The sequence below is a fragment of the Toxorhynchites rutilus genome, chromosome 2, assembly GCF_029784135.1.
Source record: "Toxorhynchites rutilus septentrionalis strain SRP chromosome 2, ASM2978413v1, whole genome shotgun sequence".
NCBI lineage: Eukaryota > Metazoa > Arthropoda > Insecta > Diptera > Culicidae > Toxorhynchites > Toxorhynchites rutilus.
The window spans coordinates 158680819-158702259 of record NC_073745.1 but is presented as its reverse complement, the minus strand read 5'-3'; the positions used below and the strand labels follow the sequence as shown (position 1 = coordinate 158702259).

Below are 21441 nucleotides of genomic sequence, written 5' to 3'. Positions count from 1 at the left end.
CGTATGACAACAGACTTATTATGTTATTAGGTACAAGACGGGTCTATGGTACTAGGTGAGGCCGTTTCGTCACTATGTTGGTTAGGGGAGCGGTATATGAAAACAGTACGGAAGAAAGCAGAAGGGGAATTATTTGCTTGCAGCGTGAAAGAGACAGACTGATCAGGAGTGAGCTTCAGCACTAGCGTATTGTGTTTTGTTTACAAACAAAATACAGTAGACTTCCAAGATGGCTGAAGAGTGGTTTTAGCAAGTTGGCCCACCTTAGGATATACTTCTAGGCGCCTTGATTAGGTATTGCCTAATAATTGTACAGTAAGTAACCTCTAATTCGACATTAAGTTAACTGGACGGACCTGTAATGGGACACAAATAATTGGACATTTTCATCTCTAATTGGATATTTTGTAAACATCAAGTTTGGTACCCAAAGTATGGCCCCAGATTGAAAGTAGCCACCAGATGTAGACATTGTACCACTATCATCGTGAATGTCCAATTACAGACCAATCAACTCTAATGCGACACTGAGTAGTGACTCGGTATGTCGAGGATTAGAGGTAACTTACTGTATATGCTATTTGGGTGCATCATATATCACCCAAAATATCAGATATTCGATGCTCTATATACGATTTAATGTTTGGTGGGTTAGCATACTTGGCAGCTTGGTTTGTCAAGTTCATAATCTCATGTTTACAGTTTTGAGTTAAGTGCAATTGAATGACGAAGTTGAACTAGTTTATTTTTGTCGCTATGTTTATCAGAACGCAAAAGATCGGCAAACAGATAATCTTCCGTTCTTAAAAGTTAAAAATAAAAAAAAAGCAACGTGAAAGTTAAACACTTTTCTTGAAACCGGAAATATTCGGACTTAAAAATAATTTTTAACGTAATATTCCAAACATACATGTATTTACAAAAATCTATAATAATTATTATAATCATCAAGAACGTTTTCCGCCATTAGTTTTTTGGTTGTCTGTAGTAAATCGTATATACGCATGACAATAGTCGCACTAGATGCATGTATAAGTCGTATATTCATCCATCCAATCATCGTGAATACTGTTGCAAGTGGAAGATAAATGTGTGTTCATTGCTTATGATGCGAACATAAACAACAATATAATACAGTAATTTAAATTTTATACGACATGCCGAGGCACTCAGTGTCGCTTTGGAGGCGATTTTGGCTTGTAATTGAACATTGACGATGTGAGTTGTATACCCTTAGAAAAATCCTCGGTCGAAAACTACTAAATACATTTGGTAATGCAAAATTAGTAGAATGTACAAATTTTTTGTACATATTGTCAACAAACCCGCATCCCTACCAGAGATTAGTATATTTTACTCGATAACATTACTAAGCTTGGATATTGTCATATCTGAAAATTGGTGAGAAAAGCGCGTATTAACCATTTTCATTGTTCCCATAAGGCAATACGGAGGTATAATAAGGATATAATTCTGATACGTGCATTTTCGGCGAGAAAATGTAGCCGATATTGGGCTTCCGAATCATGGTTCTGCTTGACATATGTGTTTATTAGTGCGGTCGAAAATGACTATAGATTGGTAGTATTTACCAAAAAATTCGTTATATTTACTAATTATTTCTCTCAGTGTAGTGTATGTCCAATTAAGCATTACAGGTCTGGCCAATAATCCAAACGTCGCATTAAATGCAACTTACTGTATATAAACAATATTTATTCCCAGCTGTTATATATATATATATATATATATATATATATATATATATATATATATATATATATATATATATATATATATATTTATATATATATATATATATATATATATATATATATATATATATATATATATATATATATATATATATATATATATATATATATATATCCCAGCTGCTTGGATACGCCATTTTTGCATTTACACTTGCGAGAGTTATGGATGAACTGGATAAGAATGAAATTCTACAAAATCATCCCTTCTTTTTCACATAAATTCGCGAAAACCAAACATAATAGGCATCGTTCGAATAAGCGTATTAGCAGTTTGTAGAGAGCCGCCGGCAGCGTTCTGATCATTTTCCTGTTCTTCCCACCGGAAAGAGATTTTCACCAGAGCTGTTTGTAAACAATAACGACAGCAATTCCAATATGGCTGAAAGTGCATTTCATATGATTGTTTCACCTGGTATATATAGAGGCGCCTTGGGCAGCATAATGTGCGATTCACATAGCACGTTACGGAGAAGAACGTCTACGTTCCGTCAACGTCTCCACCAATTCACACATGCAGTCAATGCTTCCACCAGCACCGTCACGTCAAATGCCAAACGAATGATTTATTTAATTTTATTCATGGTGTCGCCACCTACAACAATTTTAAATTGCAATGCCCTCTTTCAAATCAGCATGCCTAGAATCAGTTCTAAATTTAGAAAAATTCAATGAGAATCATTGAATTCAATTATTTAAATGCTTAAACCCCGTAGTCCGACCCTTATGCAACAATAATAATAAATAGAATAATTCTTTCAACTAGTCGCGAATGATTTTCACTCCGAATGACTTAGCTCCAAAGAGATATGTTGGCATAAAAAGCACAGTAAGTTACTTATAAAGCGATATGCTGAGGCACCACTCAGTGTCGCATTGGAGTCAGTTTCGACCAGTTATTGGACATTTGCGACTGGTGGCGACTTTCAATGTGGGGCCATAATTTGGGCCCCGAACTCAATGTTTACAAAAATGTCCAAGTAGAGGTAAAAATGTCTAATGAAACGTGTTGCATCACAGATCTGTTCAATTAGCTTAATGTCGATGTAGATGTAAATTACTGTGCAACCAAATCAAAACAAAAGCCGAGACACAAAGCCCAGACAAAAACCAAACGAGCCGTCCGTCTCCGTCAATTATTCTTTTCTACAAACCCTGCCGGTCGTTTTCGTTGAACGTATGCTGACGGGTCGTTACGTTGCTGGTGTATGTGAATGTTTTCATGAGAATTGCATGGTAGAATCATTGACGTATCGTGACGTGACGGGACGTGAACGTGACGTGTATGTTGTATGTGAATCGCACTTAAAGCAGAACTCGCGCAAAGGGGGCTCACGTATTGTTTACTGTTTGGAGTCATATACATATGTTAATATTTTATTACATTGGATAGTTTCCTTTGGCAAGCGATGTTTGGATACCCATCCGGAAGCTTTCTTGGCGATTGGCGATTAAAATCTCTGCTACAGGATCGCGAGGAGCACTTCATTTTTAATTTCAGGTTATGATTTCTATGCTCATGAGATTCTATGCTGGCTACAGAAAGGCGGCCATCTCAGCAATCCCTTGGTTATACCACATTGCTTGTGGGTTAAGATAGATTAGAGTATGAACATCCGCGTTGACGGCATTAAGCTTCGTATTAGAAAATGGGGGAGTAGCCATGATAATATGGGTTTGCAGAAGAAATGAACACACTTTTCAAATCAAAATTATGAATGAAAATTGTTTTTCCCAAATCAATTCAGTACTCTATGTAAATGAAAATCACTTTTGCTTGCGAGTAGTGGAAAAATATCATACAAAAATTGTGTCTAAAGATAATGTTATATTATAATGGTAAGTTTTGGTGAGAATATTTCAAAATTCATAGATAATAGTTTAAACTAGGGTCAGACCAACGTATTTCTAGTAGGCAAATAACGCAGAGAAAAAAATTTAATACAAATTTCAACAATTTAAAACTGCCTTAGAATCGACAAATCTGATAGAGAATAGTTGACCTTATACAAACTAATGTCGTATATAGATGTCGACACCATTCCGCCGTCCACGCGAATAGCATAGATAGATATAAGCTTTGTATTGCCTTTTACTTAGAATGTTCCCTTCGTAATTATCACTCTTCCCCTACACATTCTGAGATAAACCAAACCAGCATAAGCAGTTATCTCCCTCCTGTTGTGGCTCCTGAGTCAGGGTGCACCAATGTAAAAGGAATAGAAATAAACCAGTATTATATGATCATTTGAAAGCGACAGTCTTGTTTGTCAGCAAAAGAAACTCCATTCCGCAAATGACGGTATAATTATGTTTTTGAAAAAATGACAATGCAAATCGTATATTTCGTTCAAAATATTTATTCAATAAAGTGTATAAATATACATCGATATTGTTTTGATGTTATAATTGATATTGGTATTCAATTTCTACATTCCTATCGTTTTATCAATTTTCATAACATTGTATATTTTTTTCTTATTATAACAAAAGACGCGTTAACAATTATCCTTTCGCAAATCTTTGAGCGCATCTGGCTACCTGGTCCGCTTTACTTTTTGTGTTATATTATATGAAGATATTGAACCGGTCATTTTAGCTTTTAGCCAAACTAATTGGTACCTTACATTCACTTAACTTCGGTCTTATCATTTGTACCAGGCAGTAACTTCATGCGCTTATTCCTCGATTCCAAACCACATTCGTAGTTTAATGTTTTCCAAAGATACATTTTGGCCGAGGCATAAACCTTTTTTTTAATTGCCGTGCTGTTAAACTGCCCGCATTGCAACAGTCGCCAAAATGTACCTCAACTACTCAGACGATTTCATTCGAACGCGATACGCTTATCTGAGCCATTATAAAAATCATATTCAGTGTTTTGATTTATAGGTGTGTTCGAATGCAAAAGAAACATCGCTCGCATTCAGAAGATTGGTTATAAAAGAAGAAAAAAAAAATTAGATTAAACAATTCTTGGTATTACTAATACATATTTCCTTGTTCGTACTGCTGGTGTTTTCCTCTAAATTTAACTGTTTATATTACTAGGGTTGATTCAAATTAGTTGAATTTTCAGACACACTTGTCTGTTAGTTCATGAACGAAATAAAAAATAAAAAATAAAAATGTACACTAAAATTAGTTTTAATTTATATACACATTTCGATAGATCCATCTATTGTAACTGAACTAAAACTAGTTTCATTTTAAGCCTTATTATCTTATTTGTCTAAGAAACTGAAATATTTGAATTATATCAAGACCCGACAGTTATTAGGGATTCGTGAATTCATGACTGACTGTACCCATGACAAATTTTACTTTAATTTCTTGAAAATGATAATGTCACGCCATGTCGACATGTCAGATATCACGCATTTTGCATGCATTTCCAAAGTTGGATGGTGTAAACAATTTACCTTTGATATTAGAACTAACGCTGTAGGACTTTTTTATTCAAAATGTTAGGAGTAGAAATGGAGAAAACAGAATTCGTTTCATATAAATATTAGCCTTCACGATTGAATCGACATAACTCAATTCAAAGTCGTAAATTCGCTTGGTAATACCACTTTTTCACTGCAAAAATTTACAAACGATTCCATTTTTCTATTGTACTGTTGTATGATAAATTAATCGTGGCGAGAATCTGCCGGAAACAAAGAATTTCTAAAATTGCGTCTATTTGAAGGTCAAAACCAAATCATCTATAAATATCGCATCCAAATAAGCAATTTCGCTAAATCTGAAAACACGTGTGGTGAACTTTTTCTAGTACACTAGAATTGGTGAACAAAATGGCAGTTTATTTAGTATATATTTCGATCGTTTACGGTGCTGATCAATCGAATTCTAAACAATTTTTTCATAAATCTAGTTGCGGATAAGCTAAACCTTTGCCGTTTTTCATATTTGATGCCACTCGTTGAAACAATGCACACAATTTAAGACATTCATGAGTAGCTCAACATGTCCTAAAAACCCAACCCTGTACATTGGCCTAGTAATGCGATACGCATTGCGATATATTATGGTCACAAACATAAACCAATAAAACTTGAAGCACCACTTGCACTAACATTGATGTTGACAACGTAGAATTTGCGGGAGTTGAAGAATGAAGGGGAAGATTTTGTTTAGTACGATTACATTCGATAAAAGTTCAAGTGACGTTCAAACAATCTTCGCAGTTTTATAGAATGAATAATAATGTAAAATACAAAATAAATGAGATACGGATGAAAACAGAAATGAATGAAATCGATTTGAGAATTGAACTAGTTTCAGGAAGGTAAAGTAGTGTTTTAAAATAACAAATGAATGACAAGCAGTGCAAGAGCGAAACGTTACGTTTTAATATTAAAAAAAAAAAGAGAAAAAATATAAATTACACAATATCGTTATAAATAAATTCTGGAAGAAATGTATAACGTGGTTTTCAATATCGCTCCCTTCGTTGATTACATGATTACAATTCCTCTATTTCTATAATAGTTTTGAATCAAACATTGATATTCCTTCAACCTAAAGCTATTCTATCCTATCGTGTTGCATTAAATTATGTTACAAAATTAAATAAACCGATAAATAACCGCAAATATCCCTTCCAGATGCAGAGCCATTGATATTGTATCAAAGAATACATTTCAGTTCATAAATATACCTCTAGCTGTTGCCAATAGTCCACTTGAAATATCACACACCGCATTATTTCTGTCGACTGCAGTTGTTCTTTGATCCTGTGGAAGTTGTTCAGAAAAAAGCACGATATTTGTTTGCAAATCACGGTGGTGTTGAAAATATACATAAGCTCCGGTGCTCAATTCGTTTCATCTAAAACATAAAATAATGCCTAAAACGCTAGCCAGGGGTGGTGTTGCAAAGCTTCTTTGGATCGATCCCCATAATCGTACGTAACTTCTACACCTTCTGCAATATCTTCTTTGGCTATTAGCACCAGATGCGGGCGATTATTGATAGACACTGTTTTGGTCATAAGATTCCCGTTTCGCGAATGGTTCACTAACCGTCCCAGTTTGCCGCTCTCTGCTGTAGCATCGATGCTAAAATCATATCGAACGAGAAAATGGTTATCAAATATGTTGAACACATAATTCACATAACAAGAAAAAAACATACCAGTGTTGAACGTTCTTGTGTTTAAAGTAGTACATATAACAGCCAGTGTTATCGTCCTCCGCATACATTTGCTCACGTTGCTTTGCTTCAGCGACTGTGATCAGATCGCCAATATATTCTACCACAAATTCTCCTTTGGAAAACGCCCTTGTCGTTATTATTCCACGGCCTTTCCCTTCGAAATTAGCAATCTGCAATTGTTCAACGATTATAAAATTCCTACTTTGATGTTTGTAATAAAATTTACCTTGAGACCGGACTCCCTCTCCTCGCGTATCGCCTTTTCGATGTCTCGATCACGCTCCCATTGTACTTCCTTCTTCGTTTTTCTCACACTTCGTCGCACTTGGAAGAAATCAGTGAGCTTCTTGTTAGCATCTCCGGTCTTAACAACGGTTGCAGTTGCTGCACTAGGTCCGTCATTTTGTTTGCTGCTTTGGTTATTATTCGTGTTCTGTTGTGCTGTTGGATTCACAGAGTCGTTCAACACAGGTTTCTTTTTATCGATCGGATCTCTGACTGATGTTGAAATGAGAGATGTCATCACATTCACTGCAGTGTTTGTATCACTAGATTCGGTTTTGATTGTTCCCCCAACAGAATTTTCCAACTCCTTTGTATGTAATCTGGAAGTTTAGATAATCATTTAATGTGTATAGATGATTATGACCTATATATTAATATCATATATTGTGTATATTGTCTTTCATGAATTCTGGATATCTTCGAATCGAAACAAAAAAACTAAAAACATTTTCTGTGGTGATATCTCATAAATGATATAAACAATTCATTCATGAAGTATCCATATAAATCCATATAAATACGACATGAATCGGTTCAATAGAACTTGAGATATCGTGTACGCCAGTTTGAAAAAAACTAGTTTCGATGAATAATGGGATTTTTGAAAAGTCATAACTAGGGTAGTTTCTTAAATGCCTAAACATCAGGAATATAGATTTTTTTTCAAATTTCTGGACTAGAATACTGCTTTAAGTTTCTCGATCACTGACACGTTTTTCAGATGAACATTTCTTACGATATACAACACGAAAATTTTTTGTTGCAGTCCATTGTGATATACTGTTATTCACTTTATAAGGAAGATTGATGAACTGATGATTGATGAACGACGGATGAACGAATGAACAAAGTTTGAATTTGAGTAACTTTATATACATATACAGAAGTACCTTAAAGATACCTGACTTCAGGTACAATTCAGACCAAGGATGGAAAACAAGGGAGCATGATGAGATTTACGATTAATCGCAAACTGCACAGATCGTAATCTGTGCAAACTGCGACTAACTATTAATCCTCTCCCATCATAACCAAATGATTTTCTCTTGGTAACTCTGAGTTGACCAAAGCATTGCTAGACTCAAGACGGGTCTATGGTACTAGGTGAGGCCGTTTCGTCACTAAGTTGGTTAGGGGAGCGGCATATGAAAACAGCACGGAAGAAAGTAGAAGGGGAATTATTTGCTTGTAGCGTGAAAGAGACAGACTGATCACGAGCGAGCTTCGGCAATAGCGTATTGTGTTTTATTTACAAACAAAACACAGTAGACTTCCAAGATGGCTGAAGAGTGGTTTTAGCAAGTTGGCCCACCTTAGCATATACTTCTAGGCGCCTTGGCTAGACTGAAGCTAGTTCGAATAATTGAGTTACCCGCCTTCCTCGTTTTGTTTACAACTCCTAACAAGAATTTGCTCCATGGGAATGAGTATCTCTATGACGTACGCTTTACGATTCTCGCTCTCTCGTCCGGGAGTTCAATTTTCCTCTCCGAGCGCGTTTACTTCGATGAAACTATGTGAGGAAAAAATGCGCTACAGCAGATAGGACGACATTAATGTTTAATGTTCCACAGAGGATTTTTCATATGGTGTTTAAATTCATCTACAAGAGACTACAAACAAGAATCCCCCTCAAATCAATAATTTTATGAGTTAATGTAAATGCGTTATTGGCCAAGGCTATTACGATATCGAACACGAGGTCTTGCGAGATATATTATCAATTGCATCCATTTTCCGTCTGCTGTTTATCGGGCGGGAGACGACAGCATAATAAAATCGACACGAGACTGAGTCAGCCACTCACTGCGGTCAGTGCAATAGAGAATTAAAAATCCCTCGACGAGTGTCGTAAGATTTCAGTTGATCGTCTCTTGTACACTTTCCGATCAAGAACTCATCATCCGCTCTATGGGATGGGATTGATCGTTTGTGGCTTGCACTCACGACAAACCTTGAGTAGTAGAAGTAATGCTCCGAGAGTGCTTGCAGTGGGGATTCCTCTTTCATATTGCTTTTTTGATATCTTGGTAGATCACCGTTCCAAGTATTCTCTCTGTGTACATATGAAGAATAAAAGAGCATCGCCTGCTGGGGGTGATTTAAAAACATCCGACTAGAGAGATATACTTATTCATTGATCGTTGAATGTGATTTTTTACCATCACTGAACTAGACATAACGTAAACAAGGTAATTATTTTTGTACCCATGACGTCCAGTTGAATCAACGAGACGTATTTGTGTTGTTGGGATTTCAATTCTACTTTGAAAACTGTTCATGTTTTGATTGTGTAGCACGAATGATAGTTTAGAATTTTGTATTAGAATGATAAAAAAATATATAGGAGGTTGTGTCCAAGACACCTCGAAAAGAGCAGCATTGTTTCATTATGATCAAGATTAGCGCAAATGCAATCCTAGTTGGAGGCAGTTTTGCGACTGGCACGCGAACCCAAATAGCTTATAACATTCCAGCACGACATTCAAGATCCTTTGTAGTCTCACAACCTTAACGCCTGCTTCGTCATAGCGTCAGTTCAATGCATTGATGCAATGTCAAAGGCACCAACGAAGCCTTTATGATGACGGAAAACAAACAATGTTAACTGCGGCATAATTTGCACCACCAATGCGCACGGGAGGAGATACAAATGGGGTTTCAGCGTAACGAAGATGCACTATTTTTGCGTACGAGTTATGAAGCACGCACGTACGCACACAAAATCCATATATCGATGGCTTGAAGCAACTAAATATATACACACTTATCTTCGTTTTACGCTCTTCTCAACAGAAGCCCTTTCTGTTAATATTGCCGGTCTCGATTAGCGTAGCTGTCATCATTGGTGGAGAATGTTGTGCTACTGGCACGCTAAAGCAAATCACAGACACATTTCCAGAACATTTATTTTCTCGGTGAGCCGATTCCCAGCTTGATGATTCCCTACACAATTGTGTAGCTCAAAACATTTATGCAATGGCGTCAGTTTGATGCAATAATTTCAATGCCAGAAACATCAGCGAGTGAGCGTCTTGGTCGCGTCCACAGCTCAGTCCGAAACGAAGACATGTGATGGCGCAAAAGAAGGAAGAACAAGCGATGTTCATTGCTTCTTTTCCTTTCCTTCCCGCGTTGAATTAAAGAGACTTTAAACTTCTTCAGTTCATTCGTCTCTACACCCAAACTAGCGTTGGCAGAAAACATGCCATCTTTGGCAGAAAAGATGCCATTTCCTGGTCATGAGAGTAAAATGCGCAAATAATGAGCTATTTTGAAGCTTAAAAATGGTTTGTATATATGCGAGCAGACATCTCTTTCTGTTTTCTTTTCTCTTTTCATTTGGGATTGTGCAAAAAAAAAGTCCATACGACGTCAATGGGGATCGAACCAAGGCCGGCTGGAATGCGAAGTTAGGGTGGGTTTAGACTAGGGATATATTCATGTGAAGAAATATGATGAGATTTATAGAAATCGCATCAACCGTTTACACTAGCCTGAACTTCTATAATGAATATATTCATATCTTCGGTGAATTTATTCACCTGAAGTAGAACTGCATCCAACTTTAGTGATTTCTCACCAGTGAGAAATTCACAAGCGTTTACATATGCTGAATTTATTCAAGTTATATATACCTCGAATAAGTGTATCATATTTATTCTCATCCGTTTACACATATTCTCAGATGAATAAATCCATCTATAGCTATAGATCTCCCTAGTGTAAACCCGCCATTACTTTACACGATCACGCCATCCATATAGCTGCCAGCGCTATTATAAAGGAGCGTGATAATATTACACCTCATCATAAAATGAAGTCGGAAGGTGTTTTCTAAGCCGATAAAGAAGAACATGAACGAGAATATATCTTTCTCTGTCTGGGCCGTGTATTTAGCAAACTATACGAAAAGCTTTCATTTAAATGTGTCTCCTGTTTGGCTCTCTCATATTGGCTCTAGCATATATATTATACAAATGATATACATGTATTGGGGAGTAGAACGTTTTATGTTATCTTTCAGTTCATTTAATGTAATAAATCGGGATGCCAGAAAATGTGCTAAAAATTAACTTTGGGTAACTTTGGATGTCCTTCGAAAACTCTACTCTTTCTTCATATTACTCCTCCACCCCAATTGTCTTGAGAAAGGCTTGTTTATACTCTAGGCAAATTCTCCTTCGTTATTTTTCTTTTCCTTTGTTCACGGAGACTTTAAATCTTACAATTTCCTCTTCGTTATTCGTCGATAAGTTGCTCGATATTGACAGCTCTGTTCGGGAAAGCACATAAATGGCCAGAACAAATGTGTGGGGAAATGAGATTGCTTCCAATTTTCATCAATTTCAACCATATACAGACTATGGGATAGTAATGTATAGCATATCAAACAAATTTAGAAAATTTCCGATTCGATTGGTATGCAAATCGTTAAAATCCGTTCGCAGCAAAAATAGTTATTAACGTTAACTTTATTACACAAAAACGTTTTCTGATTTGGCACCCTTCATGAAAGACGTAGTGCTACGCCAAAAGATTTTTTCAACATCGCTACGTTTTGTATTAACCTACATATCTTCATGTTTTTAAAGTAACTCCCAAACATATATTTGTACCATAATGATGTATTTGGAAAAGTTGTTGCAAATTATAAGCAAATTCATAAAATTTCATGAACATGACGGTATAACACGACAAACATATTAAAAGGGCCTATTTACTATTATAAAGACTATAAATTAAAAATATTTTTTTAAATATCTCAAGAATGGCTGCATTTTAAAGGAGATTCATAATGATCCTTATTGTTTTACATCACATCAGCATTCATAATTTGTGTCTAAAAATAATTGTTAACATACAAAAATCCGAAGTTTCGAAAATTCATAAAAATTCGATGTTCTACAAAGTTCGTCAAAAATAATTTTACCATTTTACCATCTACATGAATTCTATTTTATATGATTTTTTGATTTAAATTAAAAAATACGTATTTTATACATTGCAAACTAAAGTTTTTTTTGTAAATAAAAACAATAGTACTAATTTTTTTTCTCAGTGTATATTTTTTCACGTTTAAACAACAATTTTCTTTAACTCTTTCTAAGACACTATTTCGGTACGACTCATAGTTTTTGAAATATAAATTATCAAAGATTTCTCTTACTAAAATCAATACGCTTATACTTGAGTCAAAATATCCCCAATTGCTGTGAAAAACTCATATATATACTCATAACGAAAACTTTCATTGGAATCAAACAAAAATTCTAAAAAAGTTTCCAAAATCTGCATTTTTGGTACGATTTCATTTGTAATTGCTCTACCTATATAGGGCCTGAAAACGGGATAAAATGCATACAAATTGCATACAATTCATTTCGTTTTCACCGTGACGTGACGTTCGTGATCAGGCCCAAACACTCGATAAAAAAATTAAAGGGACAGAGTGCGAAGTCGGAAATTTTAAGTGATTTTTGACATGCTGTAACGAGAAACGAAAGTAACGAATCGTTCGTTCTGAGAGTCGCTTAGAATTATATAATTCTGGTAAGATTTGCGATTAAATGCTCCTCTAATTTACTCCAAACTTTGAAAAATCGGATAAAAAAAAACGGCCGGACGGATCAATATGAAACGTTCACAGATATTTAGGGAATACACTAGGATAAACATTTTCCTGCAAACATTAGAACTTAGGCGTCGTGCACAAATTACGTAACGCGTGTAGGGGGGTCGAGATTTCGTTACTTAATGTGACTTGGGGGGGAAGGGGGGGGGGTAGCCTTGATCGTTACGTAACAAAATTCCATTTTTATTCCTGCGCCTCTAACTTCGATTCTGAGACCGAAAAAGGTGTGTTTCCTGAGCCAAGATGATAAAGCACGTGCTGCTGATTACTTGATATCTACACCCAAACTAGCGTTGGCTGAAAACATTTCATCTTTGGCAGAAATGATGCCATTTCGTGTGCTGGAGGGTCAAATGCGCAAATAATGAACGGTTTTAAAAGCATAAAAATGGTTTGTATGTATGCGATCTCTTTCTGTTTTCTTTTCTCATTTCATTTGGGATCGTGCCAAAAAAAAAGTCCATACGACGTCAACGGGGATCGAACCAAGGCCGGCTGGAATACAAAGCTATTTCACACGACCACGCTATCCATATAGCTGCCAGCGCTGTTATATAGAAGCGTGATGATATTACACCTCATCATAAAATGAAGTTGGAAAGTGTTTACTAATAGCGAATTCGTTTTTGTTCAGTTTCAACCCCAGTGCCGCACTAACTGCTGTCAAAACGTTTTTTTATTCACTCAGTTTCGCACTCAGTGTCGCACTAGTTCGCCCCGAAAGCTGTTAGTTTCGCACTGAGATGTTTCACGGGTTGGCACTCGGGTTCACCAATACAACTATACTGAATTGTCAAGTTCCGAGTATTGTTTTGGAAAATCTAAAAATAGAGACTATGAAAATGGAAAACCTGCTGCTCTTGCTTTTGTATTATTTGAATCGTAATCCAATTCGGATTCTGATTTTGAAGAGTATATTCGTGTAGACGGCATTAAGCTCCGTGTGCTTTCATTGAGAGGCGAAAATTATTATGGATATTCAGGAGGAATAAACATGCTCTCAAAATCAAAATTAGGAATGAAAATTTACTTTAACGTATCGAATATTTATTTTATGTGATGAAATAAGAGGGTTTTTTTCCCGATATCGCAGAAACATTGAACGAAAACTGTGTCTAATGATGATTTTATATTATAATAGTAATTATTTATGGAACAAACAGGAAATGCATCGACAAATGGTTAAGTGAGTGTCAGGACTACATGTGTTAGGTAATCAAACAATATGAAGTAAAAATTTTCATTCAAACTTTTATATTTTTACACTGCACTTGGCCCTTCTGATCTTATAGAGAATACTTTACCTCCCAAGCACTAATATCTCCACCAGACGTCGACACTGTACATTTGTCGTCGCAAATATAAACAAATCAGACTATACAACGCACACCAACAAACCACCGCATTCGTGAAACTGAAAACGTTTTTTTATTACAGAGTCAGTGTGGCACTGACTCAGTTTTACAAACGAATTCGCTATAAGAGGATAAAGAAGAACATGAACGGGAATACATCTTTCTCTGTCCGGGGCGTGTATTTGGCAAATTATACGAAAAGCTTTCATATGCTTTCATTTAAATGTGTCTCCTGTTTCGCTCGCTCATATTGGCTCTAGCATATATATATTATACAAATGATATACATGTATTGGGGAGTAGAACATTTTCTGTTATTGTTCAGCTCATTCAATGTAATAAATCGGAATGCCATAACATGTGCTAAAAATTAACTTTGGATGTAGAGCACCGAAACTAAAATACTGAGCTTCTAGAATATCTAAGTATTTTTTAAGTATCCCTTAGCAGAATTACATCTTCAACACTGAAGGACACATCTCAGACGACGCAGAACGACAACAGAAAATTTGAACCGAATCTATTGTGTGGGAGCGGAGATGATAACATCGAAACAAATTTTCACCTTCAGTTTTCCACCGGAGAACACAAGCGTCAACGTTGAAAAATACCTTACATCACTTTGAACACGGAAACAATAATACAAATCACTATAATTGAATGATCGATTCAAAAAAAAATCACAAATACTGTAGAACTCCGATTATCCGCGGAATAGTCTGGCTAGCTCACCGCGAATAACGGAAATCGCGGATAACGCAATGAAGTACTAAAATGAGATTCAAACACGAAAAAAAGATTTTTCAGCATAAAACTATGTTTTATCAATTTAGAAATTATTAAGCCCTCCGTCTGTAAGATTGTGAACACCAGTCGTCAAATAATATAAAAGCCATGACCAAAACAAAAGTTCATGAGCCTATCATTTACTGACTCGCTATCGCGAATAATTTGCACAACGGATCATCCGCTCGCGGATAATCAGGACTAACTCCTGAATTCACGGAAGCCCTCCGAACTAAAATAAATATAAAATAAAATCTCACGAAATTTAGATCTCGGGAAAAAAAATACACGCACTCAAAACAATAAACGTAACGCACTTAGTATGCATCGTGAAAATTTTCTCGTTCGACACACAGTGCGGCTCTAGGCGATTGAATATTTGTCCCCCACTACCGTTATCTATCTCCACGTTATCTGCAATCTCCACGGTATGAAAATCGACGACGTACGTCCTATTTAATATTTCTCTTCTGCTTTTTTCTGCTCTACACTATGCTTGCTTCTTGCATATTCTGAATATAAATAACAAAATAGAAACTGAGGTTGGCCAGGGTGAGCACAATATTGAGAGAACTTCCAGTGACAGCCAACGACATGCAATGAAAAATCTTGACTTGAATGGACTTCAAAGCAAGTACATCATATTAATAGATTTTTGTGATTTCAATAGTTTGCTTCCGAAGCATTGACAGACCACTTTGTTCAACCAACAAAGAGGAATTAACGCTAAAAATGTAGCTCCTAAAACGTAACGCTCTTGTTTTAGAAATTTTAAACTTACACCCCATATGATGTGATGCAAAAATACACTGGCACTCTTCACCAGACGGCATGCAAATCGGCTTGGTGCGCCCATCAAACAATATTGCACCGTACTGTGCTATATCTTATCTTCCTTAGAATCGAACAAAAACCACTGTGTGTGACATCAGAAATCGAAAAAGACTTGAATGATGATGATGGCGATGTTTTGATTTTTAAAACTCATCAGTTCATTCGCCTTTAGCCTTGAAAAACCCAATTTAGAAAACAAAACTAAACACTCGACCTTGAGAAAGTAATTTCGAAAGCCTTGCTGCCGTCTGGTCGCTAGTTAGATGACTGAAGTAATGTGAATACTGTAATTTGCAATCGCCAAAGGCATGTTAATACTCAATGAATAGAATACGGCGGAGCTAAGATTGCAATATTTTCTCTATCCACATAGTTCGTAGAACGAATACTGCATTTGCATTTCGAGCGACCGATCACGCTTACGATTTGCAGTGATTATTAAACATTGTATTATATTATTTTGATTATTGTTTAAGGTATATTTGAAGATGTATTTTTTATCTTTTGAATGTACGAATAATGATTATTACGCTATTGATAGCTGGATGTGTAGATGTTGTCTGAAAATCGGTAGCTTGCTGGTGGTATCGGTTTCATGAATAAGCGCTGTTTAGTAACTCATAAACAACCGAAAAAAAATTATATATCAAAAAACAGCTATGTAACGCTTTAGATAATTCATTTTTACATGCTGATAAAAAAATTCAGCCATATCGGTCGAGTAGATCCTGATATATCGATACAATTAATTGATTGTTTCATATTCCTATTGTGAAAAATGGATTTCCAGAGCGGGCGCCAGTTCATATATGATTTTAATAGCCTGTTTTCAAAGCAACTTCTAAGCTATTGACACTTTTTTCGAGTCACTAAGTAGCAAACATATAACTCACTGACATTTTGTCTTTTGAATGAAATAATTATCACACCACTCCGTTCAGCCGACAAAGAGGTATCAACGTTCAAAACCTTGTACTACAAGCGTTACTCTCTCTTTTTCGAAACTTTGAATTTACACCCCGGTACAGAAATGAAAGACGTAGTCCTACGTTTAAGAAGTGATATTAAAAGAGTCATATGTGGACATATTAGACTTACAACCAGCGCCGATAACTACGACTACGACTGCTGGTATACTGCACATTCTTTCACATCGTCGTTTTCATCAGTTTAAGTGAATACGGTTTGAGCTCCAACGAAATTTTTCATTCGATATAAAAATCCTTCATTTTCGTTTGACGATTTATTGAATCGCTTCATTGTGAAGAATGGAAGAGAGGAACGTGAAATGAAACGAGAGTGTACGATGCTGAAGTGATATTGTCTTCATTGAGCGTGAAGAAAGAGTAGCGCTATTTTCAACCTGTAGGAGTTTGCATGAAATTGAAGGCGATAGGCTCGAAATTAAGTGACGATCAGCGTGAAATTGTAAGAACCTGCTCTCCATTCTAGAAAACCAGTAATCATCTTCAGCCAATCAATGAGCTGTCTACAAGAGCTGAAATCCACTTCCACCAAACACCCTTAGCTTCTCATTCCATCGAGATCGTCGTATTAGAGAGCCATGGCTCTTCTAGCTAGATTCCAGGTCACTCTAGAGCTCTCGGTATTGAGGAAGCCGTCAAACTGGCGGTTTTAAACCGGGACTGTGAGATTGAGGCGGTTGCTGTGCTTTCTATGTCGTCAATTCCTCTCCCGCCTCCGCATTGGACACACAAACCTCATCCTTAGCTGCCTAATCACCGAACAAAATAAAAAATAATGCATCACCTGCACCAGAGCAGAGGGCCCAAAGTCCCTAAGAATGTAATGAATAAAAAAATATATAGCTCGAGAATTTTAAAAGGAGTTTCCTCAGTGTCCTTCTCAGGTTAGGAAAAATAGCTACTACTACGCACGATGCATAACGAAATGAGATAATAACCGATCCGATTAAAATGAATATTATTTCCGAATTCTCGTTTCACCAAATAGTTAAGAGTTCGCATTTTCAGAATCACATCACTCACCACAGCGAATCCTGATTCTCGTTACCCATTCCATTAACAATTTTCCCTTCCATGATGATCACCACGCTATAGAGGCGACCCTCCCGACTGAGATAATCATACTAACATTCTTTCCCTTCCCCTGGTGACTGTAAGGCGAACCACCGAAACTTGTACAATGCAATTTGGCTGGTTCAGGTGAACCACGGAGAGCAACTACGCTGTACACGTCGTAGTTGATCTTCGTGATTGACCTGAATCTCAAGCAAGCACAAACTGTGTTAAAGTACTTTCAACCTTTTGGCTTGGTTCTTTTTTTGGACCATGGCTTCACTCCCATTCCGAAGAAAGAATGTCGGGAGTGAAGATTGAACTCGTGGCCTTTAGCGTGAAAGATACAGATGTCAACCACTACGCTAGATCACCTCCTTCAAACTCATAATCTTGATTTGTACCATTATACAATTTTTTGAAATTATAAACCATAATAGTGATCATGTTTACGCATATCTATAGGAACTTTGAATGATGAACACTTACCTTCTTCTAGACTTAGCATTCTTCCTGGAAACACGCCTGTTTTGAATATTCAAGTGAGCCAGTGCCGTCGAGGGACTCGCTACGATTGGATTTTTAGCTGGCGAGGGACACACGATGCGGTGGGGAGTAGCTGGTTTTCTGCGTTTTCCATCCTCGTGTGCTGTTGTATCAAGTGTCTCGTTCGACATAATAACCACTCCGCTGTCGCCGCTATCACATGAATTGCTGTCATGATTCAAAAATGTTGTCGAATCAATATCCTTCACCTGGGTTGGCTTGGAAAGATCGAGTGCATATTCCGGTGGCTCTTGTTTGATTGGTATCACTGAAATATTACCGCCCCACATCGGATCGCATTTCGGGGGAGAAAACTGAGTTTGAATTTCCGTTGAAAGAAATGAATTCTTGATGATGATTCTTGACTTGTCCGATACGGTCTTATCGAAGTTCAGACTAAGTACTGGTTCTTGTAGGAAAATGTTACTTGAGGCGTTTGCCCTATGGCCATTGAAACCAAGAGCAGATGACGGTGATTCAGTCATTTCTTCGTGTGTAATGCAGTTTATCATATGTCCGAAAGAATCACAAGAGTTTTCGTCGGTCAGGTCAATAAAATTATTCAACTTAGTCACAGCAGCGATATCACTTGCTATTGAGTGTGAAGTTTTGTCATTGTCAGTCAAATATTTTACTATTCCGTTATGTTTGGAACGACCGCCACGCAGGACCATCGGAGCTGTTGTTTCCACCATGCCATCCGGTTTATTTTTTGTGTTGTTATTTGCAAAATGAGATACATTGTTGTCATATTTAAAGTCCTTGCGTTTGGGGCTAGCAGTATCATCGACCACAGGAGCTGTTGCCACAACCTGGCCAGTGGAATTACCCTGACGTGTTCGACGCCCTGAGGATGAATTATGGAAAAAAATTGAATAAAAATATAGTTTAGCAATAACGTTTAAATGTTACAAAATCAATGTCCCCAAACTGAATCGATCGATTTTATTATTCCTCATAGATCTACAATCTAATACGGTGAGGGAAGTTGCAACTCGTATCCAATGAGCATATGTATCATAAAGCATAATAGCGAATAAAAAATGTGACACTATAACAAATTGGTTCCTAAATTTAGTCCCATACCCTGCATACATAGGACTGATTGTTAAATCAATATATCATTAAAATTATATGAGACGTAATCACATGTTAATGATTTAAATTTTCAATATCAGAAAAAAAATTCTTTGTTATACATTTTATCTGTTCTCGATGCTGTAGACCCACCTGTTTAATTGTACCTAAGTCGTACAATTTGTCTGCTTTTTATTTCTATATTTTATTATTGTTTTTAGTATTCCCAGCATTTTAGGATGTGTGCGTGAGAGGAGCATTACATTTTCATTTTAAAAGCATCTAAGTTAGCGCCAGTTTCTAATTGTATATTAGCTAAATGTATACAACTTTAAAATCTAATGAAATAATTTAATGTTATCCTCATTGTACCTAAATTCTGTTGCAGTACCGACAGTGATCAAATAACAATAAATTTGCCCTTATAAGAAAAACATTAGAAACTGTCATGGGAAATCTACCAATTAAGGGAATATGACAATTATACGCATTAGAAAACGTGTGATTGGGATACATTACCTTTGATCATGTTGTTTAATTTTGATGTACCAATCAATTTATTCGGTCAGAATGAAAATTAAATTCCTCCTCTTCACACTTGGAGCGCCACCATCTATGTTCTCTACCTGACAATTTGCTATTGACGAAGGCTCACACTCTCTCATGTAAGCCCCGTCATGAGCACACAAACACTAATGAATCACTATATATAAGTATAAGTGAACACTTGCCGAGAGTCAGCAAAATATGTGATGCTTTACTCTTTTCTTCTTACTGCACAATCTTCTCACTACTGAACCATGAAGTTTTTATTCGAAGCAAACAAATCCACTTTACATATATTCTCATCGACACTTTTGATTTCAAATATATACTCTAACGATAGGGCGTACATATAAATCAAAACTCCATCTGCAATGGATCAAAATTCTATTCTTTAACTTACATTGTACGCTCTATCTACGTGCGCGCATATAGCAGTCAATCAAGCACTCTTCTGTCTAGCTTCGTTTTTCTCTTTTCTTGTTATTCCAATCATATTTCATGCAGGCAAAATGCTGTGTGTTTCATAGAGCTGCATCTGTAACTGCACGAGGGGTTAAGGAATAACAATCATGGTTCCCACCTCGAACAACCTTCATGGAAGCTTTTGGATATCGCACATTCTTCTGATGTAATGGAATTTATGACAAATATTATTTGTAAAAGAAGTAATGAAATACCAGATTTTTTTTTCTTATTTCATTAAATATATGAATTTGTTATTTCCTATATACTATTGATTTCATGCTTTCATGCTGGAATATCTTTATTCCGTGTTTACACCTCATTTTTAATCGGTTATCGCGTTATCCGCGATTTTCGTTATTTGCGGGTTCTACTGTATATGATTTTGATTCGATCTCACATTATATGCGACTTAGAATATGCCAAGATCATCTTTGGTGTGTTTTTATAGCAAAAATACGTCCACGAAATAATCATCAGTGATAGAGGTCAATTTGTGGTTGGAGTTCTGCCCTCTCTCGCAACAAGAAACATCGGATAGTTTGTGCTATTAATAATACAACACTGAACATATCATCTGCCTCCGCTGACAGTCCTAATGAATAGGGAATACTCTTACGCCGAAACGGTTATTGTCTTATTTACTATATGTAACGATACGGTGTACATGTAACATGTACACGATTAAATACTGCTGAAATTCTAATGAGTCTAAATAAACAAGTAATGAAAAAAAACGAATGGTTAGCGAATGTGGCCGAACTCTTGGTTAGCGAATGTATAAAAATTCATTCAAACTTATATTCGTACAGTATTTTGATTCAGATTTTGGAGGAGTTGATCAATCTGAGGAATGACTAGTTGAATAGTTAGTATGGTAGCACGGAACAGTATCTACGAGCTTTAAGAAGTATTCGGGATACTCATCCATCCATTTAAGA

At 36.3% G+C, this 21441-nt stretch overlaps 1 protein-coding gene across 1 annotated transcript; it reads right to left on the bottom strand.

Moving 5' to 3' along the window:
* Positions 1–4112: 4112 nt before the first annotated feature.
* LOC129768849 (histone-lysine N-methyltransferase PR-Set7) lies at positions 4113–20497 on the bottom strand. The gene is made up of 5 exons (XM_055770783.1): positions 20012–20497; positions 18359–19262; positions 7162–7540; positions 6915–7105; positions 4113–6838 (listed from the first exon to the last, which is right to left on the bottom strand). Exons 1-5 carry the CDS (start codon positions 20019–20021, stop codon positions 6628–6630), a joined length of 1695 nt encoding a protein of 564 aa, XP_055626758.1. The 5' UTR covers positions 20022–20497; the 3' UTR covers positions 4113–6627.
* Between the last annotated feature and the right edge of the window lie 944 nt (positions 20498–21441).

Bases quoted from the DNA above. Each gene is read 5' to 3' on its own strand.
- LOC129768849 (XM_055770783.1), bottom strand. The intron at 7,541-18,358 runs GTAAGTGTTCAT...CTAAACTTCCAG, and splicing joins AATGCTAAGTCTAGAAGAAG to ATTACATACAAAGGAGTTGG. The intron at 6,839-6,914 runs GTATGTTTTTTT...ATATGATTTTAG, and splicing joins CACAAGAACGTTCAACACTG to CATCGATGCTACAGCAGAGA.